The sequence below is a fragment of the Stegodyphus dumicola genome, chromosome 3 (assembly GCF_044657685.1).
Source record: "Stegodyphus dumicola isolate Sdum_Otavi_A_Nest chromosome 3, ASM4465768v1".
NCBI classification, from domain to species: Eukaryota; Metazoa; Arthropoda; class Arachnida; order Araneae; family Eresidae; genus Stegodyphus; species Stegodyphus dumicola.
Window position 1 is genome coordinate 57,152,988 of NC_140770.1, and position 25,013 is coordinate 57,178,000.

The following is a 25,013-nucleotide window of genomic DNA, read 5'->3' on the forward strand; positions in this document are numbered from 1 at the left end:
CTCCAGTCCCCGTTAAAACATTATTAACATTTTGCTTTCAAATTACTTCAAAACATCTTTCAAAATATAACTTACCAGTATGGATGCACACTTTTAAAATAATTCTACTTTAATTAAACTTAGGAGATAATATAATCAATTAATCAATACGGTTTAGGAAATAAATTATATATACATATATATATATATATATATATATACAATGTTTTAATGTAGCTCTCAAACACCAGTTACTTTATAGGCATTTTAAATAACTGTTTGAGCAACCCTTAAACCATTAGTTTGGTAACACATCAAACAGTTAATGTGGATGTGCCCAGTCTGATGTAAATGTTTGATTTTAGACAATTATGGAGAATTTCGTTAGTATAAAGTTAGGAAATTTTGGTGAAAAATAAAAAAAAAGTGAAAGCATAATTTCCTTAAGATATTAATATATTTTTGTAGTTAAAAGGTAAATTATAAAAATGAGAGTTCTTGTGATTTATTGTCATGCATTGAACTAAGTTTTGGATATGTTTTTTTTTTTTTGGGGGGGGGTTAAAAAAGTTAGAAAACTTTCTCAGCTGTAAAAACAAAGAACTTTTTACAAACTGGGCTGAAATATCAGCATAAGTGTTAAAAATTGTCATTACTTTTACAAACACAATTTTCAAATTATGATTTAGTTCAATACTTCATGATTTATAGTTTCCATAGTAAAATAATTCTCTTCCATTTTTATTGTTTTCATTTCTCCCTCCCCCTCTGTAAAGGCCTTTTTTTGTTGCTAAGCCTTTTTCCTTTTGAGGGGAATATGCTAGATAAAAAGTATGTAAATTAATATTCTAACTTTAATTTACAATACGCCTTAACTCTATATTTAAATTTGGATATTTCCTCTTTTGATCCTAAACATAGTACAGTCAAAAGTCGTTAATCCGGACTCGTCAGGACTTCGGCGATTCCGGATTATAGATCATCAGTTTAAATCTGGTAAGATGGCATGCAGAAATTATAAAATTAAAAATATGAAACCGTAATTTATGAAATAAAGAACAATTATGATCTAAAAGATATCAAAATTTACCAAAAAAAAAAAAAAAAAAAAAGCTTAATGTTTATTTGTTTACTTTATTAAACATTTTTTTCAATGTAAGTTGTTTAAGTTGCTTTGTTTTGTGTGATAATACTTTCTCTTTAATTCTATAAACAAACATAATTTCTTGTTCAGTTACAAAGTTCTGCTGTTCAAGTCCTATAATTGCTGTATCAAGAATACCGACTAATTTGTCAATCGAAATTTTTCGTTTTCAATAACCTCTGTGTCACTTTCTTCACTATCGAAAGCGAATTATAATGATGAGGAATTTGATTTAAATCATATCAAAGATGGAGTACATGAGATGAAATACTACATTTAGTAAGGAACTATAAGCCAAATAAAATAAAAACATCTGCTCTGTAGATAAGGATAGTGCTGACAGATCAACTTCCAAATCATTGTGCGCCGCGGCGTCCCGCCCTTCCCTGCCGCGGAGCAGCGTGAAATTGATAAACAGATTTTGGAATGGTTAGAGAAACAAAGGATATACCTTTATCCAATTTTTTGCAGCAATTCCACTTTTTGTTTATGGACATCGAAATATACTTTCGCTTTGTAGGTCCTTTGGGAGCTCCAGCATCAGAAATTCTATTTGACATAATCGAAAGTTCAAGCTTACTTTTATAAAATTGCTCTAACAGTCTGCAAAAAATAATAAGCCGGATCCAATTCGAAGATTAAGGAACAACGAAATCTGCAACATTAACTGAAATAGATAATTTTAGCTTATACCGTCCGTTATACATTAAACGTGCATGCGTAAACCTACTGTGTGCATGCACACACACATATGCACAGCCCTAAAGGTCTCATGCGCATGCGCAATGAGACGCATGCGCAGAAAGTTTGTAGCTTTGATGTCCGGATTATAGGTGTCCGAATTAACGACTTTTGACTGTATCAGTTTATAATAAATCTCTAAACTGCATCATTTCAAAAATTAATTTGCGTCTCATGATTCTTACATAATGCTAATGATGCAGATAATTTTGCAAATTGAAACTCAAACCACCAGTGGGAGCATTATAAAGTGAAACTAAAATTATTTGAACTCATCTTTCACATTCACTCTCTGGTTTTCTGTGTTGCTAGACTGCTGTTGCTTTCTTCAAATAAATGTTAAAACTGTAAATGGCAACTGATGTAATTCTACAAGAACAGGTGCTTAGTGCACCAATTTACTTGTATTAGTTTAGAAATTTTGTTAACAAAAATGAGAAGGAATATTATCATGGCTGCAACCTAGTTTTTATGGATCTACTGTCTATCAGCATCCAAATCATTACACACACATACAACATTAAACTGAAATCAGAGCAAAAGTATTCTCTGATCACTACAGATACATTTGTGAAACAGAAGGGTTAAAGTTGTTTTTGCTAATCCTCATGTCTGGGTGTATAGACACTAGAAAATATTTATGTGATATCATGGATGATATGAGAGAGTGTATTGTCATTGCACCTGATTGATGATATCACAACTTTGCCAAGTCTCATCCCAGTTTTGATTGAGAGCATCCTGGTGAATGAGATCTGAAGTTTCTTTATCATAGAGAAGCATATTTAAAAGTATGAATGAGGGAATGAAATTTGAGTGTTCTTTCCTTAGCATCAACCTTTTAAGACGACTTCCAGTTAAATGGATTTTAAGTGCCCTTGAGCTGCAAAGATATGCATTCACTTAGTGTGCCTTTCATGAGAAATTTGACAAAATATGCCTATGAAGATTTTCTATTTCATTTTTTAAATAAATCACCCTCTTGGATACAAATTCCATGGCCAAATACAGATTGAAGGAACATTCAATTCCAATAAAGCACAAGCTCCATAATGCCAATAGAGATCTAAACTAAAATCATAGTCAGGCATAGAGAATCACAGAGAATTGAAAATTAACAAAGAGGGTAAGAAAACGTACAGAAGCTTGATAACTGCCTGGACACAGAATGGACAACTGCACACATTTTTGATTGTAAAGCCACCCTTGCTAAATTGATAAAAATTGGCTTTTTGTTTAAGAAATTAAACCTCTTCGGTGATAGCATTTTGCAAATTGCCAGGGCTGTCATCTTCCACCATTACATTATTTGAATAGACTGCATCATAGATATGATAACAACAAATTAATTGCTTTAATACAAAGCATATAACAGCATAATAGAGTTATCTTGTGATATATAACAGCATAATTAGAGTAATCTTGTGATACATATCCCATAAAATGGAAGTTAGTATATCCATAAGTAATTATTGAAAATTATTTATTCCAATAAATTTTTGTAAAGGAGGTAGAATTTGTTTTAGCTAGTAAATCTAGACTGTGTTATAAAATCCCATAACTATCATTGTTGTTCAGATCTACCTATCTATTCATATCTACTTTATGGTAAATATTTCCATATTGTATTTTAAACAGATGTAAAATACCTTCAGTACCACTATAAAAAACATAAAATATTTTGAATTATGTTAATTGTTCATTTCCCAAACTTTAATTAAAAAAAACTTTGTTAATGTTAAGAAAAGAATATCCTTTGGCCGTTTGATTTCAGATTGTACACATATACATGAAAAAAGAAAAAGGAAGGCCACACTATGGCATAATTTTTTTAGCATATTATTTTGATGTTATTAATTTTTTTTTCATGATTTACACTTTGGATATAAATTAAATCATTATTTTTCAACAAAAACATTATTTATCAAACTGCAATAAACTAAATATCTGAGTTATTAGGAAGTTTAACAAGTTTGTTATTGTATATTTATTTTAATTTTTTAACATAAGGAGAGAGTATATGTTTGTAATTTTAAGAATGCAGTAAGTATATGTTTGTAATTTTAAGAATGCAATAAGTTTGCTAAATTAAATTATATTATTATTATATGAAGTTCATGAAATTAGTGTTAGGAATTTTCTTGTATTAAAGGGTGTTAGTTTAAAATCTCTCTCCATCACTATTAAGGGTACGTAACTTTTTGTTTTAAGATTTAGAAAAAGTGTAAATCATATGAGAACTTTCATTTTTTGGCTATAACCAGAACTACAATTGAGTATTTTTGTTACATCATGCTGGGCATGCACTGAAATGAAAGTAAACAGGATTTGTAATTAAGATTGATTTATCAGTATGCTAATAAAATATTCATTATTAAATCTTCAATTCTTCAATGATAAAGTTTATGTTCATGTTTTAATTGTTAATAATGCATTTATAGAACTGAAGGTGTTGATTCAGAATTATGTACAAAAGATACGGATGGAACTGAAGAAAAAACTGATCACAAAAGGAGAGAAGGTTCCTATGATCACAGAAGAGATGATTCCAAACCTTATCATGCACACAGTGACCGGTCTGAGAGTTCATCACCGAGGCATCACAAACATAAGCGAGAACGCAGCAGAAGTAGATCCAGATCACATACAAGACATAAACATAAAAAGTCTCACCGTAAAAAATCCCACAAAAAATCTCGCCATTAAATCATTTTTGAACTGTGTAAATAAAGCTTTAATAATACCATATGTGCACTTTTTTTCAAAATTGAATGAATTATACCTAATACATGAGTTTTGAAAACAAAATTTTTCATGTTCTAAACAATGAACATCTTGCAGAACACCAACAACAAAAAAGTTCTATATCTCCCATTCTACTGGACCAATTGTCGAAATTTAACTTGCGTTTTCCATGTCTCAAAAGCGTGACTTGGGATATATAGTATATAGCATTATTCTAACATAGGTATTTTGACACAAAATCTGACTTTTTTTTTTAAACAACGTACCAATTTTTTTCAATATTTCGATTCTATGTCTCAGATTATGCCTAGATATTAAATTTTGTAATATTTGGTGAGAAATTTAAAAATTTATCTTGGTGCATTTTTTTCAGTTTGTGGCAAGAATAATTCCCTCGGTGAACTTCTTAATATATAGCAACCTATTTTCTTTTCCTTTTTTTTCATTGTACATGAGCAGAAAAAAAAAGGCCATCATTTATACAGTACACTCCCGATTATCTGCGGAATTGGGTGGCGTGGCCACTGCGGATAACAAAAATCGCGGATAATCTGAAAAAAGCTAAAAAGGGGTATAGCAAAAGAGAAAACAGTCACTCCAACTTTGAAAAATCGTTTTATGTACAATAAAACATAAAATAAACAGCAGGAAATGTTTAACTAATGCTTAATATTTTAGTAAATCGCTCAAAACTAACCTAAAATGCATTCTGTTAATGAAAACAGAAAAGTGCTTTGTACTTACGAGAGGTGTCAAGGATACACAGAAAAATTATACTATGTACTGTTTTAATACTGTAATGTATTATGTGATTACAAAAGCATAACTGTAAAACTACACCTTTTTTGAAGAAATCAGTCATTTGTGTTTGCTTCTTGCTTTGGAAGCATTTTCTCTTGATCCGAGATTGCATTTTTCGTAGCATAAGTTCCTCGGCCAACTCAGCGTCGTCTTGTTCTTCCAAATAGCTCAGCAGTCCGTCGACTTGTTGCAAAGCCGCTTTGTGAGTCTTCCGCATCTGCACAGTAGACTCTTCTTCGCCTTCACTTCGCTGTCCTTCATTCATGGCTTCTGCCCTTGCTTTTTTCACAATTTCATCATCTGTCAAGCGTTCGAAGCCAGGATAATTGACGTCACACACCAACCACTCATTAATGTTTTCAGCATCGACGTTCTCACCACCCGGAACTGTTTTCACGGCAAGAGTTGCCGTGGGCATGTCTACATCTTCATTCTCTTCTTCACAACTCAAAGGGGTTAGGTTGTTGTTGGCTTCAGCATTAGGCGTGAGTTTTCTCTATGATTTTATGAGGGTTGATGGTTTCACTGAGTCCCAATGCAGATGCAATATCGTAGATGCTGTCCAAGAGTGTGTAGTGTTTCCAAAACTCTTTCAGATCATAACCCTCTTCAATTTTGGTCATTAGCAATGTTCTCTTCATTGTTGCAATGATTTCTTGGTCCATGGGTTGGACTAGTGCAGTAATATTTGGGGGGAGAAACTTTGCAAAAATTTGTCCATCAGAAGACTTTAGCACACTTGTTGCTGGGTGAGAAGGTGTGTTGTCAATCAATAGCGCAACTTTTTCAGGCAGGTTTTTCGATTTAAGATGTTTACACACTTGAAGAACAAAGATTTTTTCAAACTATTCTTGATAAATGTTTCAGTGCATGCCTCCTTTCTTTTTTCTTTTTCTTTTTTTTTTTGTTAAAGTAATCAACGGGCAAATTTTCTATCCTTGTGCCTTTGAAAGATCTCGGTTTTTTTGACTTTCCAATGACAACAAGTGTAAGTTTATGTCCACCGGTAGTGTTACTGCAAGACATGATAGTGATCCTTTCCTTGCTGCTTCTATGACCCGCTGCTTTACTTTCATTTTCAAATGCTAAAGTGCGAGTGAGAAGACATTTCCACAAAAGTCCCGATTCATCGGCATTGTAAATTTGTTCAAAAGATAGCTCTTCTTTTAAAACAAATTCTTCAAATTCATGGTAGAAATCGTCGGCTGTTTGTTGGTCACCACTAAGTTTCTCCCCATGAAGTCCAATTTCTCGAATTCCATGTTGCTGCTTAAAACGAGTCAACCAACCAGAAGACGCATCAAAATTTTCTTTCAGGCCTAACAACTCAAAAAAGGTTTTTGCCTTCGCCGCAATGATAGGACCATTTACAGGAGTACCCTCTTTTTGAACTTGAGCTAACCACTCTGTCAATGCTGTGTCTAGCTCATCAAAGGTTCATAGTTTTTCGCGTTTTCATTGCGGAAGCACTGCCCGACATTCATGCAAAGTTCACCAGTTTGTCTTTTTGCTTTAGAATGTCACGTACTGTTGTTTCCAATTCCATCTGCTGCCTTTTAGCGCCGTTTGCTACTTTGGAAATTAATTCTAGTTTTTGCACAATCGACAACACAACCTTCTTTTGTTTTCCTGACATTTTAAATAAGTAACAAAAAACACAAGCACTGAACACAATAAAAGATAAGAAATTAACTCTGACCGGTTCGCAAACACTATCAGGCTTAAAATAACAATGGCGAGTGGGAGGAAGTGGACATGTCAGTAAGATTAAGACAAGAGAGTGCAGTGGAGCGGGCACTGCAAGGGTGAGTAAGAAATCACTTACTCATCAGAGGGGAAGTTTCCGAGAAGGCCTGGGATATTTTTGCGATAAATAAGCACGATGTTAGCAAATTTAGCATTTCGCTCAGTTTTGTGAATATTTTTATTTTCTTTGCTTTACACGTGTAAAGAAAAAGAAAAAAAAACTTTGTGCGGCAGGCGCAAATAATCCTCCCACAGATAATCGGGAGTCTACTGTACTTTCAAATCATTTTAACAAAGTGCATAAATAACATTTGGTGTCATTATTGCTTATAACAAATATTTTGAATTTCAAAATGCGCCAATATTTGTAATAAATTCACATATATCTTAGGAAATGTTTAATAAAAAACTCTAATTTTTGCAGGTATGCTTAGAAATACATCTACTTGAAGATGGTGGCAAAAATTTTATAGGTTATAAATCAAAATTATTTTTGAAAAATTTATAAAAAATATTTAAAAATACAAATTTTAAAAATAAATCATAAAAAAATGGGTGAATTTTATTTGGAATGAACCTAAATTTCGATATATGAAAAGAATACAATAAGTATACTAAAAAAGAGATAATTATAAATATGTACCAAATTCAATTAACATGGAGGAGCTAAAATTTTGTGAGCTAATTTTTTAAAAACTACTCGTGTGATTTTTACAAAACTTGGCACTTTGGCATAATTTGAGTTGTAGAATCGAAATGTAAAAAAAAAAAATTGGTATGTTATTTCAGAAAAAGTCTAATTTTTTGTCAAAATACCTGTTAGAACAATGCTATATATAAATCTAATATATGTCCTAAGTCATACTTTCGAGACATGGAAACCGCAAGTTAAATTTCGACAATCGGCCCAGTAGAACAAGAGATATTGAACTGTCCCCCCTTTTTTTTGTACAAGATGAACAATTATAGATTATTATTAAAATAAATTTATTTATTTCAGTAGCAGAAAATATTGAAATAGAGTTTATGTTTATATGTCAATAAAAATTTATATTATTCTGAAAATCTCGCACTACCATAAACAGTTTAACAAAGGACTGTAATTTATAATTACATAAACATTATCTAAAGGACATTTATTTTGGATTTGGTAGTATCAGATCCATTTATCAATTAAAATGTGAAAATTTTTATCTAGTTAGAAATATCACACAAAGATATACTGAAATAAAAAAAAATATGGTTAATTAAAAAAATTGACTACTTCTTTCATTATAAATGCAGCCCCAGAGTTGCATAAATCTATAACATTTTGTAATACAGTACTGTCAGGTGATGAGTGTCATTTTTGAAATATTTCATATAAATAAATAATGAGTTTAAAAAATCTAAACAGGCTATGAAAATAATCACTAATAATTTCACAATGTACTTATGTGAATTGTTTTTATGTTGTGAAAAAAAGAATCATGTTGCCAACACATAACAAGTATCTTTTACCTTTGAAATTATAATGGGATATAGTTTAAACCATGAAACACTTAAATACCACACATTCTTCAAGGGTGTTATGCTACATTTTGAATTATGCCATTTTCTGTGCAGAAAAGAAATATAGAAACAAATATTCAATTTTTTAATATTGAAATGCTTTTCTTGATAATTCATCATCTGAATATCTGGTAACTTTGTTTACACTGGCGATTTGAAATACCATAAGTGTTTTCTTTTAGAAGTTTCTGAGTTTTTTGTAATCATGATTCACACTTTTTGCTAGTTTTATGAGATTTTGTTTTAAAAATATATTTTGCATTAGTTTTGAAATTTCAAAGAAAGTGTTTAATGTTTTTTGAAATGCTGAAAATTTTGCATCTCTTTCATTATTTCATATGAAGAAATCTGGAGATTGAACAAATAAATTCAGATATATGATCATTAAATACTGTTTCATTGGCAAGTTTAAATGAACCATTATTTAAAATCGCAGTTTACTACATGTACTGAAGTCTTATCTTTCAACTCATTTCAATTGCAGTGAATCTGAACTTGATTTATTACAGCCATATTTTCTCGTAGTAACATTTGAAGAGAGTAACAGAATGTATGCTTGAACTTGACTAGAATAAATATAACACCAAAGATGTGAGATTGCTGAGATGTGTTAGTAGTGCTGTTTTCATTTTTGAATAAAAAAAAAAAAAAACTGGATACTATTTAAATAAAAAAGTTTAATCTGATATTACAAAAAGGGAGGGATAAGGTTTTTTTTCTCTGTGACATAGGGTTAGAAATAGTTAATTATTAATAGGCCATGTAGTACATTATAAAGGAGCTATTGATATAGGTTTGATGTGGTGACAGTTGAACACGTTGCAGAGACAGCTTCAAAAAGTTTTGCCCAAGTCCTAAGAAATTTGTTCCTACTACAAGCAAAGAACTAGGTATTCGATGATCTACAGTTGAATCAGGATTCAAACTTCTATTAAAAACGAGGAAAAATTAGAATTTTTTGCAGTAAGTGTGTAAAATTAAAAAAGAAATCTTTTTTTTTTTTTTCCCTCCCATTAGTGAGTTGTTTTCAACTTTCTCAGTAGAAGTGTAATTGCTTTTCAAAAATGAGTATTATAATGTAGAAATCATCATAGTTCCACAATGTAATAAATAACTATTAATTATACACATTTTTAGTCCAGTCTAATTCTTCATACTTTTTAGTTTTATTTTGAAACACTGCAGGAATTTATAACACTTGTGCTCCAATAACATACCTTCCTTATACATGGAAATGGTTTTGTTCCAGAAATGCCAAGGACTTGTTATACACTTAAGTAATCTGTTACTTTTATATTTTAACCATTTTAAAAACACTACCATTTTGGTAGTGTTTTTGTTTTGTGCAACTGAATCACTTTTTATACTTCACCACTAGTAAGAAAATGATTATTTGTGTAAATTAAGTAACATAATCAATATATATTATTAGATATGAATGATGAAGTATAAGAATCACTATAAGCAGTTCAAATCCACCAAAAACAGAAAACATTAGCATAAAATTTTATAAAATATGAATTTAATTAGGGTATTTTTTAAATAAAAAATGTTCATTGTGATCCACGTACTGACATGCTAGAATGCTGCCACTTCGTTACGTTGGCGGCACTCTGGGATGCCGGCTGACTACCATTCTTTATTTTTAGCATGCCACCAAAAGTTGAATGAAAAATTTGTTTAAGCATATTAGTAAAGCATTATTATTATTATTATTATTATTATTATTATTATTTTTGCATTCTCGATTTTCAAATTTTCTGTTTGAATTTTTTATGTGTGTTTTTAAAAATGGCGGAGCTTCACAGCCCGAGGAAAATAAAGTAAATAAAAAAATTAACTGATGCTGCAATAGTAGAATTATTAGGAAAGAGTGACTTTTCTGATTATGAAAGCACACACAATAAAGAGTACAATTACTAAATTATGAAAAGGCAATACTGTAGAAAGATACTGCAAAGGAGCAATGATTAGAAAATGGAAAGTTAAACATGAAGTGTGTTACATTTTTGCAGAGTACAAAAATGAAATGGTTGAGATTTCAAATAAAAGCAATGGAATAAGGCAGAAATCTTTGTCAATAATCAACCATAATGCGTCTTGTGTAGATTGGTAGGATTAAATTCCGTCATTATTATCGCTTGGACAGAAAAGCACAGCACTGGTATAAAAAGTTCTTTCATGTTATTGAAGTAACTGCAATCAATTCATATGCTCTTTATAATAACTATGCTGAATGTAAAATATTACTGTATGACTGCAGATTAAAAGTTATAAAATCACTTTTGCCATTAATGATTGAAAAAAAGCCAATGCTAAAAGAGTCTCAAACTCAGAAAAGAGATTGTGCAACTGGCTAAACAAAAGTATAATGAGAAAAGTGCAAATCTGATTCGTATCAAGGCAAATGTACAGACATCATGTATGACTGCCCAAACAAACTGGGATATTGCTTGAACTGCTGCGAAATATACGGTATGTAATAATGTAGTTGCATATTTTCACGCTTTTCTACTATACTGATAACATTTTATATATAATTTACTATGTTTTATAATCCTAAGAATTGAGCATTTGAATGTATAGTAGGAATAATTCCACAATGCCAATATCTTATATTTTGTGCATGTTATTTAAAAAGATTTTCGATATTCTTTCATAAATGTGACTATTTATTGTCCAATTATATGTTTTATATCTTTTAAATGGTGGCTTTATGCAATATGTCAATAATTTTCTAGAATAATTATCAAATTTGCTACTGTATCAGTGGCATATGGATGATAGGTTGCTGATGGTCTAGAGCAGTGGTCACCAACTGGTGGTTCGTGATAACTTTTTGCTGGTCTGCAGAAAAATTGGGACATTATTTTTATTTTTATGAAGATTCAGTTTAAAAAATGACGAGTAAGAAAACCTATTATGGAATATGGATTATACTTTTTTTTTTTTTTAATTTTAGCTACTACTTTTAGTGAAATTCGTTCTGAATTTAGCTACTTTTGCAGCTGTATCTAGCGATATTTGAAAGTGAGAGTTCACATCCATGTACTACTACTGGAACATAACCAACTTATAACAGATGCATAGCTAGCTCTGAATTTTGGGGAGATGCTAATTAATTGAAATGGAATTTCTCCAAAAGACTAATTTTTTACATAATAGAATATCTGATTCAGATTCAAATGTCTATAAAAAATCAGCATCTTTTTAAAATTTTTTAAATTCACATTTCAGCACATTGTAATATAGAATTAATCCTTTTTTTATACATATACTTTCTTCTACCTAATAACTTAATGCTAGTATTCTTAGGACAGTTTGCAAGTACTGCACATGTTACAATTCTAATTTTTATTTGCAAGAATAAAAATAAATTAAAAGTTTGATTAAATATATTGGAAGAAATTTTGGTAAATTTGAAAATCTATAACTCTCAGAAATTAAAAACTTGTTTACAATGTTATATATATTTCTCTTGTTTTTCCTTGTGTTTCTTTTTAGAAATCTGCCACAGATTTGCTGTTATGAACATCTATAAAGCTGAATTTTAATGATTATTTTTATTTTCAAATAAAGGAATCATGAATTAAAGCTTTGAATCTTGCTTTTAGCACAGTTAAATTATGGGATAATATATATATATATTGCAAATTAATGCTCAGTATAAAATGGCATACAGAAATATACATGAATTTAAGTTTTAGCTTTATAACACTTTGCTATGGGATTTCTTTAAGAAGTATCTTAAGTTAGTAGATATTTTTAAAAGTATGATATGAAAAGAGATGCTTGAATGAAATTTTAAGTTTCAAGAAACTGCACTTATCTGAAAGATTTATTTGGTCAGAAGGTAAAGTACAGAAATATTTTTAAAATCTGATTAGAAAATAAAATTCAGTGTCCTAAATTAATTGAAATTTACATCATGCAAGTTTCATTTATCAGCATACTGAATTACGTCATAATCGAAAGCATTTTTTTATACTTCTGTATTAATATCTTTGAAATAGATGTTTGAAAAATAATTAACGAGAAGTTATACAAAATGTGATTGTCCTCTCACTTCTAATAGTATATTCCTTTTACTCATGAGCTATCAGATTAAAGTTTCTAATGCTCATTTGTCTTTACATGTCAACAATGAGAAACATCATTATAAAATATTAGGATTACTTATAAATTTTGAAATTGTCTATACATTTGTGATCTAAAAAAGGATGTACTTCCCTAAGACAGAATTTTTGGCCCAAAAGATTTGTGCTTTGTTTGCACAGTTAAATTATGGGCTAATATATATATATATATATATATATATATATATATATATTGCAAATTAATGCTCAGTATAAAATGGTATACAGAAATATACATGAATCTAAGTTTTAGCTATCTGAAAACTTCAGACTTTATTATTAAGAGTAAAGCTCTTAACTACTATGGAACTCCTTGCTAATCAGTCATATTTATGCAAAAACTGAAATACTGACTGATTTTAATCAAAATTTAAAAACCATGTTTAATTAAAAAAAAGTAATAAACATTTATTTTATTCATCATAAGTTTTCAGATTTGTTATATTTTTGACATAATTAGGTATGCCAAGATCCAAGTAGCACATGATGTAGCAAAGACATTACTATGTCATGTGCTACTTGGGGAGGGGTGCCCAGGATCACTTCTGGATAGTATTGCCAGGATACCCTCCTTAGCTATACTCCTGCATAACATTATTTGCATAAATCAAAAATTCAAAATATCTCTAGTTTTATGAATTTTTTTGTATAATTATTAGATTATTATTTCAAAGTAACATTCAAGAAAATATTAACATATTTCTGGGGTTTAAAATCTTATTTGCATGAAAATTCGTTTGGCATACCACTTGTAACAAAATGATAAATTGATGCTACGTTCTAGTAGGAATGGTATTTTGAGGAAAAGACCAACCTCAAATTATTCTAATTTATTTACTAACCAACCTCTCAAGGCAAACTGGAAATGACCTCAGACATTCCCATTTTTTTAAAGTGAATATTTCAGTCAACTTCACTTTTTGGGGTCATTCGGAACTTTTTTGTAATAAGTATAAAATTTTCCAGAATGTAAATATAGAGGACCAGGTAAAAAGTTAAGATTTCATAGTTTTATAAAATGAATCATTTTTTTAATTTAAAAAATGCTAAACCCTGAACATTTGCTTCATTTAAAGTATTTTTATTATTGGAAGTATTATGTTTTATGACCAATGTTTGAAAAAATAAAGGCTAAAGAAATGGTGTACATATGAAAAAAAATATTACTTTAAAATATGAAAAAGCATGAATAAAGTTAGCAATTTCATTGTGTTATTTATATTTATTTTTAGGGTATGAAAAAAATCTCACTGTTATCAGGGCTTAAATCAATGTAATCATGTATATGATACTTGTCAGCTTTTGAGCAGAATCTTCATTTCAGCCAAAATACGTTAGATTACAAATAAGACAAGCTCCTGTACTTTACCATACGACTGAAATGCAATATTAACAGAAAATTCTATCACTGATACATAATTTTATTTAACAATAAATAAATCTGATATTGATCCTGAATGCATACTAAATCACAGGTGGAAACCTGACCAGTTGAGAAAGAAAATCACTCATGTCAATAGGTGATCCTATTAGGAAGAGATAAATAATAAAATATCTTCAAACATTAGAAGTAAAAAAAAAAAAGATGCAATTTTATTTGTGAAGAATACTGACTGAAACATTTATCTTTTTTTCCCTAAATTCTTAGCATCATGTTTCATTATCAGTTTACTCACATTAGATTTGCTTCATTATTTCATTTAATGTTCATGACTTTCTTTTTGTTCAATTTATTAATATTTTTATTCTTGTATATTTCATTTAGCTTTGATTATTCATTATTTATTTTTGTCATTTTTTCCTGACAGCCTTCTATAGGGCTTTCATATTTCTCTGTTAAAAATTTGGCCCTTACTGTAATATTAGAATAAGTTTCTTTTCATACAAGCTATTATGAAAAGGTTTTCTGGTAAATAAGGAAATAATCATTTCTCAGTTCACAATCAGCCAATACTCGAGAGAAAAAGAATTCTTTTCTCGAAAGAATACATCCTAAGTATCCATATATGTAAAAAATATATAAGTTAAAATATAAATATGAGAAACCATATAAAAATTTAGATTTTGTATCTTACAAAATTAATTTTTTTTAAATACCAAAACATGAATATCTGAAACATTTTTATAACCGGAAGTATACATTGCAAATAAGGGCCTGGTTAAAGACTTTTGTGAACATGGTAATTTATTATAGTATATAGATAGTGAGATAAAGAGATAAAATATTTTAAGTCTTCTAACTATTTTTAAAAATCTCTCTATGTTTCTATATCTCATGGAAATTTAGAAATAAAAATGCTAAAACTTCATGTTTTTATTGCATTAAAAAAATCAGTATTTTTTGGGAGTTAAAATTATCTAAAATACTTTGGTAATCTGCATCTCTTTTTCCTGATATTTTCCCTCGAGTAGTTAAGCTCTGCTGATTTGGTAAACCGGTATGCCTCTTTTAAGATCAGTATCAAGACTATAAAGTTGTTGCTGCAAATTCATTTCTGAGAGCACTTTTCATCTAGGTAGAAGATGAAAAGTGCTCTATTCTCTATATTCTTTATTTATTAATGTTAAGGCAACTGCTAAACCATTTACAATGCAAGTTCTGTAATTTCTGCACTAATGCATGTTTATGCTAAGATTGAAAAGAAAATAAGATTTTACATGTTTATAAAAATCACTTACTGCAGGAAGATGAACAATATTTTGAAAAGATTGGCAAATCTCATTTATTTCATAATTTGAGAATTTTAAGAGATTAAGATTTCCGACCATTCTTTAGCTTCAACAATACTTCCCATTAACCTATAGCATGGACACTCTCCATAGTTACCTAAGTAAAACTTTTTTCTCATCTGTAAAGGGTTAAAATAGTAATTCAGTTTTGGGATTCTTTATGACTGGATACAATTTCTTCTTTTGTAATTAATATTTTAGGGTTTTAAAATAAAACAGTTTTGGCTGGGAAATTGTCATCATTGTTTTAGTTTTTAAAATTTTTTGTTTAGTTTTTGATCACCACTTGAACAATTTACCTTCGATTCTCTTATAATGAATTCAGCATGCTTTTTAAATGTTCAAATCAACCAGAACTACTTAAAGAGCTCTTTTTGCATACTATTTCATTTAAAAAATGGAATGGCTCTATTTGTTTACAATACTGAAACAAGAATGTGGCTTTTACGAGGGTTGCTATTTATATTTTTGGCCTAATAATGAAAAAAATTAATGTTTATGATCGAAATTGGCTTACCTGCTATCTATTTTTATTTTAACATTGGCTGAATTTTGCTTACTTGCTCTACATAACTATTTACTGAGATAAAACATTGGAGGGGAAAAAACCCACCAAATAGTAGATAAAGGCAAGAATGAAGAGGAGAATCTGAATTTTGAAGTTTCTCACATTCAGTGAAAATTTATTATTTTAGAAGAAAAGATGAAATAATTAAAAGACGTAAGATAGTGAAAGTTAAAAAACTTTCGTTGGATTTGGGTCGTCTTGGAAGATCCATACAATCGACTGCTGTTTTGTTTTGGTCTCATATGCATAGATACATGATTCGTTACCTGTGTACATGTTATACACAGCCTTTGATGAACCTTGAACTTATTTTTCTAACATTTCCTTGCACTAATTGACACGAGCCTTCTTTTGAGCATTTGTCAGATTATGCGGGATCCAACGCAAACAAAACTTTTTTATGTCCAAATGTTCATGTAAAATCTGATTGATGCTTGTCATACTAATGCCGAAAGATGCCTCAATCTTACAGTATGTCACATGACAATCTTGCTTTATCAGTTCACACACAGCATCAATATTTTTTGGCACAACAACCGATTTTGGATGACCTTCACAGAATTCGTCCCGTAGCGAATGCCGACCAAAATTAAATTTGTTATACCAGTTTTTTACTACTGCAGGATGGTGCTTTATCGCTCTATAAAGAATTAAGTTCATTGAAGCTCTCGTTTTGATAACCAACGTCAAAGGTTATGAAAAATGTTCACAAGTCAAAGCAATATAAAATATTAAACAATATAAATCACACTAAAATGGCAAATGTTCTGAAGAAGTTATAGTTAAAAATACCAAACTTTCGAATGGAATCGCCTGCAGTCACCTAGCAACACTTTTTAACTAGTCTTCAATTCTTAGTAACAAATATTTCATTTAATCATTTCCTTGCTTTAGCTTCAAATTATCTGTATTGCAGTTGGAAATGAAATTACATGTTGTTCTTATTCAGCTCATTTAGAATGATCTGTATCATTGCTTTGTGCATTTCAGAATACCACAGTTTTAACTTTCACTATCTTACGTCTTTTAATTATTTCATCTTTTCTTCTAAAATAATAAATTTTCACTGAATGTGAGAAACTTCAAAATTCAGATTCTCCTCTTCATTCTTGCCTTTATCTACTATTTGGTGGGTTTTTATCCTCCAATGTTTTATCTCAATAAATAGTTATGTAGAGCAAGTAAGCGAAATTCAGCCAATGTTAAAATAAAAATAGGTAGCAGGTAATAAATAGTAGAAATATGCTCAACTGTATTAAAAGAGGAATGACCATATAATGCTTCTCATAAACAAATAAATGTTTGTTTTCTGTGTTAAGCAAGGGATTTATCATAAAAGGATTACAACAAATAAATTTACCTTTTATTCTTACATATATAATACAATACTTAAAGAAACATATTCCCCCCCCCCATGTTTTGAGACAGAATAATTTCACAATGGTAAATAACTATTTTTGATAAATGAAGTATTTCATCTAACATTTAAGAGTTTATTTTAATTATGATAAATTATTAACTGAATACAGAAAACATGATTCATTATCTTTTTTTTTTTTTTTTTTTGGTATTAAACTTCAGAATTATATTTAAAAAATTCCATTTTTATAAATAGTATTTAAAAATATCTTACAGTATTATGACTGAAACTGGCATAAATGATTACAGAATTTTAATAATTAAATTAAAATACATAACTTCAGTTAATAAAGATAAACCAATAGTATTTGTTTCAGAGGAACATTTTTCAAACATGAATCTTATAATTTCTATAAACTAAAAAGTTTTATAATCATGCATAATAGATGAAGACTTTATGACCAAACACTGTAATCAAAAAGTTTTAAAAAGCTAATATGTAGAAATCAATACCAAATATACACTTTTTAAAAATGAAACCTAAAGACAAGTTATTTTGTTGAATATGCAGTTTTTTCTGAACATTAAAATTTTTTAGAAATAAAATAGTATCCAACTAAATATTTTCAAAAAATTATCAATTTTAATGCAATATTTTTCCTAAAATTTTTGGTATTTAAATGGCACTTCGAGAGGCCTGGTTTAAATATTTATTATTACACATGCTATAAAAAACGGCAAAGATTTCTAATAATATTTATTGTTTTAAAAACATGTATAAAGTTCCATTTAAAATCAGGGTACGTTATACAAAGGCTCTAATAACTTAGTTACTACAAAGAGGAATTTTGAAAACAAGTATCACAACACAAACAGAGATTGTTGAAGACTGACATACACAAAATAATCCTTTTTTTTTTTAATACAGCCAAACACAATGGCTATAATAATTCCACATATATACAACTGAACATCTGCTTGCGGAGAAAGGTGGTTTAGAAATTGAGGTTTCCATTTCTGTATGTACCATATCACATAATGAGGGAGCCACTTGTTTATAAAAGCACATAGCTGTCAGATTCCTGTAATGCCATTTCCAAGTCAGGAATCAATCATTTATGAATAGTTGACTAGTATCCAAAATCAGATTCTTAACCAGAGTTTTAAGCCACATTTCTCTGTGAACCTCAATATGGACCATTCCACCAATTAAAAAAATCCTTTTCATGTGGAAGCTACGTATTAGGAGCAGCAGCTTCAGCTACTTGCCCTGACCCTGAACTTTCATCTGAACAGGTTGTATCCATTTGCAAATCTGTAACAAAAGAAGGCAAAGTTTTTGAAATACAGAAATAACATTTAGTACAGGAATAATATGTATAAAATCACCGAAACTAGCTGGGCATTTCTAAAACTCATTTATGATCAAACAAAATCAAGACTTAACAGACATGCAAGACTATACTGTTACTAACTTAAAATTTTAAAGCACAACAAATTTTTAGTCTTTTTGAAATATCACCAAATACTTACATCAACTATTGAAAAATTTATACAAGCTGAGAATTATAAAAAATTTTAGCAGTATATCCATTTTTAACCGAGGGGGGGGGGACAGAAAGCTATTTTCATGTGAAACAAAAATATTAGAAAAGTTTACGACTGTATTAAGTGAAAAAAGTTTATGCTTAAAAGCAATAAAACTATATGTAGAAAAATATTAATTTGCATTGATAAATGCACTATAGAGTAAAAAAAAAAATTAGGTATTTAAGATTAAGTCATGTAATGACAAATTTTTAATCAAAAGTGTCAAAAAGAAATGCAAGGAAACTGTATAAAATCATTTTTAATTTGTTGTTATCATTTCCCTTCTTCCTTGAAATTCTGTTAATGTCCCAATATTTTCTAAGAATACTGTGATAGTAAAAAGAAAATACTTTTTTAGTAAAATTTAACTAAAATTGTGTAATTTAAAAAAATCCCCCTTCCCCCATGTATACTTCATTTGATACTTTTTTAGTCCATAGAATAGGAAACAGAAAATCACTGCCTTTGAACATACGAAATTATTCCTTCTAATTAGCGAAACAATGAAAGGCATGATGTCATCTTTCTTTCAATTTATCCACATAAGATTACGCTCAATTCATTTTAACTTAGAAAATGCTAGCAATGAGGAATTAAATTTTTAAATTTAAGTATCAATTATAGTTAGCATAGATTTACTTAAAAAAAAAAAAAAAAAAGCATGCATTCAGTAAATGATGTTAAGAGATTCTGAAGAAATTTCTTCAGTAAACTTTCTTTCAATTATCCAATAAAGAAAAGATCAAAATTCTGTAAATATCAATTTGACCTTAAAAAAGTATCTATATCAAATTTTGCAAAACATCACTGTGCAATTTTGAATTGTAATTGCAAATATGTATACAAAATTTTCAGAAAACTAGCTCTGCTCTGAGGAAAGGCTTCAAAAGTAATTTCAAAATTCAACTCTAAGAAACAGTGAAACCAAGCTAAATAAAATTTCATAAAACACTTTGTATAGATAGAAGTAAAGGATATGAATTCTTTTTTAAGTTCTCTGCATTGTGCATTCATGCCATTAAAAAAAATCAAACATGAAATTGTTGATAAAAATTCCTAGCTTTGATATTAATATTTGTAAATTAAAATGACAATTTTAATACTATTTTAGAACCTAAGTACTGCTTCTAAAGTAATTTTTTCCAACCCTATTATGATTTAATAATCTATGCACAATGAAATAACAAAAGAACAGCAAGCTAAATTTCCCATTTAATATTACTTAATGCAAATTTACATTGTTTTCAAAATTCTACTGTCAGATATTCATAATGAATCAAAAATAAAAAATGAGTAAAAAATTGCTAAATCAGAAATATTAAAGAAAAAGAAAAAAATGGGATAAATGAAAAATAATTCCATGCTAAATTTACCAATTTTTTTCTTTAAGAAAATGTAATTTATCCTTAAATTACTCTTTTATCAGATTTTAATTTATCCCTAAAAAAGTAATTTATTTTCAGTGAAAACTTGCAAAAAGTCCAAAAATAAATAAATAAAAATAAAAATTCCAATTCTTTCTAAGGGAAATGGGTCTACATAATTCTTCTAAAAATTTCCAGCCAGAACAGAGACAAAACCTGCAGCAGAATAAATAAAAATATCCAATTTTAACTTTGATAGGGCACACATTAAGCATGTCAATCACAGTCTATCCAGATGGCATTGACATAAACTTTATTACCAATCACAGTTGGCCACTCATAGGAATGCTCTTATCTGAAGTCTGAATAGTTTCAGAAATATGTAAATCTGCCAATCTACCCTTCGAAGAAGACATTTTTGCTAAGTTACTGTAAATTTTGCCCTAATCCTACTGTAGTATGGAAGGCAATCAGCAGCCAAGCGGTTGATAGTTCAGTCTGTGGTTCAAATTCCAGCAAATGGGCTGGCTGCATGAGCAGGTTTTCCCCGTGTAAGAGTATACAAGCTGGTCTCTCTCCTCTTAGGCAGATAGTCGAGTGCTTTGCAATAATCAGACTAAATCGAACCTCCTGTAATATTGCTTTATAACCCTTGGTATTTACAATTACTGTGCACAAAACAAGTAACTAAGACCAAACCATAAAAAAAACATGTCTATACAAAAATTCTTCCTTCATTAAAGTTCACAATGGAGACAATATGCTCTGATAAGTAGTGTTTCCCTCACAACTGTCACATTTATACACATCTGTCAGGTCTTCAATGGACAGCATGATTCATTATTCCATAAGATGTTCTTGCACTGTTCCAGTATCCATTGGAGATGTATTTTTTTAAAGAGTTATTTTCAATGGGCTTGATTCATTCAATAAGCTTTTGTTTCTATGATACACCCACATAATTTACATGTTAAGCACCTCTTGAAGGATGATACAAGAGCTGGAGTAACTTTTAAAAAGCCTAGCATCCTTTCTAATGAGGCTTGTTTAGTTTGATTTTATTACATCTTGGAAGAAATGATGATCCTGATCAGTCAAATTTTCTAATTTCCCATGTCAGAACTGGAGTTTTAACATTCTCTGATGTTTTCATTTTATTCATCTACCCCTTATTGTTGCATATGATATCTGGAACTTAAATCTCATGGATAGAATTGGCTACCACTGATGATCAGGCTACATTGAGTATTTTCAACTCACGCCATGCATTCATTCTGAAAGTTGTAATTGATATAGTACATATCTACTGTGAGCTTGCAATCTTTTAGAATTGCGAGATACATAAATGATCTACTGGCTATATTACTTATGTTCCAATGGTTAGCTAGCTATTACTGGAAATACACTGCAGGTCCCCACTGACAAAAGACTGAGAGATAGGATAAAAAATGATTCGAAGAAAGATAAAAGTTGGATGTCATGGCTAAAAGTACGTTAAGGAAGAGACATTACATTATAAAGCAAAACTAAAGGCTTTATTTATCAACTAGAGATTACGAGAATGAATGAAGGCTTTGCAAGCATAATAAAGAATCAGTTACAATGATTTTAATAATTAGTAAAATTATATCTTTATTTGGCATCGACAACAAACTGATTTTTAAGTCTGGTATCGTGGGGACATCGACATTTCCAGATTTAAATCTATAATGATATATAGACACGTCAACACTAGGGGGGGTTACTTCTTGTTTAGGTCAGACAGAAAAATGCTAACCTCATGCCTTCTACATGAGGCCTGTGCGACCACACCAGGTGTACGAATTTAGAGGAGCACACAGCAGCAAAAACTAAGGTTGGTAGCATTTTTAGACTATTGGGAAAGGCTGTGCAGTTGTAATATGGGACCCCTGGTACATTTAGATACTCTGTCAGGTGACAGACACGTAGGCATCCTGTCTGATCACTTACAACCATTTATTTCCACTGCACTTAAAAAACATCTCCAGCAAGACAGTGGAACATCCCACGCGTTGAAAGTTGCAAGTGAGTGGCTTTTAACTTTAGACACATCCACTGACCACCTAGATTCCCAGACATGAACATCACTCAGCATACCTGGGATGCCTTGCAAGGTGCTGTTCAAGAGTTATCTATCCCCTTGCACTCCTATGGATTGCCTTGTGCATGATTCATGGTGTAAATTACCTCCACCACACCTTCCAGCATTAGTCAAGTCCATGCCACATATTATGGCATTTCTGCAGGCTTACAGGAGCCCTACACAATATTAAGCAAGTATACCAGTTTTTTGGCTCTTCAGTGTACATGAATCGAGAGTTCAAGGTTGATTTTTTTAACTCACATTAAATTAGTTACAATACTTAAAACCTTAAACTATTCTGGAGACAATTCTTGTAGCCCTTCGTTTGGTCCCCCCTTGCCCCACCCTAACTACGCCACTGTATTTAATTTGTAAGGCTTGATGTATGACTCTTCCTGTTCTTAATTATTGTCTTACTTCCATGAGACAATGACTCTTCTCTCTTTATCAATTTCTTATTTTACTCTCATGGAATTTCACTTCTTGTCCATTCAACAATGACTTATTTCTAATTAGTATATTATGGCCCACAAGGCCAAATAAACATATATATAATGTATCAAGAGAAATTCATGGTTTGCATACTAGTAATTTGGGTTGTAAATTGTGCCCAGCTGCAGTGCCACAGAGATCATTATGGACTGCAGCTGAATTCTCTTAACGAACGAGTTTCAATTTTTTTCTGGGGGGGGGAGTGATTCTGGATTTAAAAACTGACATACATATTTTTAGTGGTGCAACTATGAATATTAAAAATCAAGCAGTTGAAAAGAAACCTCAAACTGGTTTACAAATTGTTTCATCGAATGTGAAGAAAGGTAAAAAAATTACAAATGCTGTGACTAGAAACATTTTAAAGAAAGTACAACTTCTGTGATCAAGTATTTAGTAGAAAACTATTTATCAGCTAAGTAAATCAAATGGTAGAATTAGGATTTGCCAACATTATCAGCATGATATATTAATCAGCCTCAGAAATGGTAGAATTCTACAATGTTTGTAAAAAAAATTTAAAAAATCTAAATTCAATGTTTTTGGACATGACTGATAGCACAAGGTGTACTGGAAAGCTCATAACTGAGCCAGAACTGAAAAACCTTAATCCAAGACAGAAATGGATAGCAACAACCTGATGGTTCGAGACTATACAAATGCTCAAAATACTGCAAAACTTGTATTTGGTAGATGGTAAATGGACATATACATGTCTTAAATATTTTGAGAGAATTTTAAACTAAGCGCTTAAAATATGTATATTTTATAATTAAACTGCACCAGGATAGTAATCACGAGGATTATGTCTATATTTGCAGACTATGGGCAATGTACCAACATCCATCAACATTTCAGCCCAGAATCCTGCTTATAGTTTTATGCACTGGGTAATTATTATTATCCATACTTTGGAAATTATGGATTATCATGACCCACGCAGTGAACTAAGTGATAATTTTTCATGCGATGAAAAAAAAAGTGTTTTTCGTATATAATACTATGTGCATCTACTAATCCACTTGTAATTAAAATTTTATTTATAATTGTGAATTAATTGTTAACAATTACGTGCATTTATTATTATATTACTTTCTTCTAGGAGCCTTCTGTCTTACTTTTTTCACAGCAACTACATACCTATAGATCACATTGGACTGCTAATCCAAAAAAGATTCGAAATAAAAATTTAAGAGGAAACAATGCACTTACAAACGACTTTCACTCACAATTATTATTTTCCCCTTTAATTTAGAAATTTCAGAATAAAATACATATATATAAATTCATTTCAATTCATATACTTCTTTGTTACATCTTACACGTGTTCCAGCACTGAAAATTTAGTACCGATAAAGTTAAAGTTTTTAATATTCATTATTTTTTCTTCTTAATTTAGAGATTTCTGAATAACACATTTAATATAAAAAAATAATTTCAATTCCTATACTTCTTTTTCACACTTCAGTTGTGTTTAAACACTGAAAATTTAGTTCAGATTAAATTCACGTTCTTTATATTCATTATTTATAATTAATTAAAATATCAACATATACGTAGCCAATTATGCTTGATTACAGACAAGACACATTCAGAAACTCCGACGACCTGCAATATAATATAAATACTTTTACAAGTTGAAAATTACCTGAACAAGTTAATTTCTGTAAACTCTCTGGCAATGATGCTGTGCTCATTGCGGCGTTTTCCGCTCTAATATCCGGCATGGCATTTCGTCGACCCGTCCTTCCGGTCTGCAAAAAATCGTCAAATGCAGGAGATGTCGCTTGGTTTTCCACTTCCATGGCCATTCACAGAAATGCTAAGTCTGCGGAACAAGAAAACTTTGTAACTAAACCAAATGCAAGGCGCAATCAAAACATGGAAGACTTAATCAAGCATCAATCAAGTCACAGCAACGACGAATGAAATCCTACGCCTGGTAGTAATTTCAGTGGTTTAC

At 30.1% G+C, this 25,013-nt stretch overlaps 2 protein-coding genes across 3 annotated transcripts in view; one reads left to right on the forward strand and one right to left on the reverse strand.

Annotated features, from left to right (window-relative positions):
* LOC118192220 (U11/U12 small nuclear ribonucleoprotein 48 kDa protein-like) overlaps nt 1–4,610 on the forward strand; it is a 42,017-nt gene extending 37,407 nt beyond the window's left edge. For both annotated transcript variants that reach the window (XM_085812923.1, XM_035363134.2), the window contains one exon: nt 4,306–4,610. In XM_085812923.1, coding sequence (XP_085669049.1) covers nt 4,306–4,570 — 265 coding nt within the window. In that variant the 3' untranslated portion in view covers nt 4,571–4,610. The remainder of the gene's footprint in view (nt 1–4,305) is intronic.
* A 13,630-nt stretch (nt 4,611–18,240) lies between these two features.
* LOC118192221 (cAMP-dependent protein kinase inhibitor gamma-like) lies at nt 18,241–24,861 on the reverse strand. The gene is made up of 2 exons (XM_035363135.2): nt 24,699–24,861; nt 18,241–18,815 (listed from the first exon to the last, which is right to left on the reverse strand). Exons 1-2 carry the CDS (start codon nt 24,859–24,861, stop codon nt 18,736–18,738), a joined length of 243 nt encoding a protein of 80 aa, XP_035219026.1. The 3' UTR covers nt 18,241–18,735.
* Between the last annotated feature and the right edge of the window lie 152 nt (nt 24,862–25,013).

Excerpts from the sequence above, each read along its gene's own strand:
- LOC118192221 (XM_035363135.2), bottom strand. The coding sequence starts at position 24,861 with ATGGCCATGGAAGTGGAAAACCAAGCGACATCTCCTGCATTTGACGAT. Across the intron at positions 18,816-24,698 it reads ACAGAAATTAACTTGTTCAG|ATTTGCAAATGGATACAACC; the intron begins GTAATTTTCAAC and ends CTTTTGTTACAG.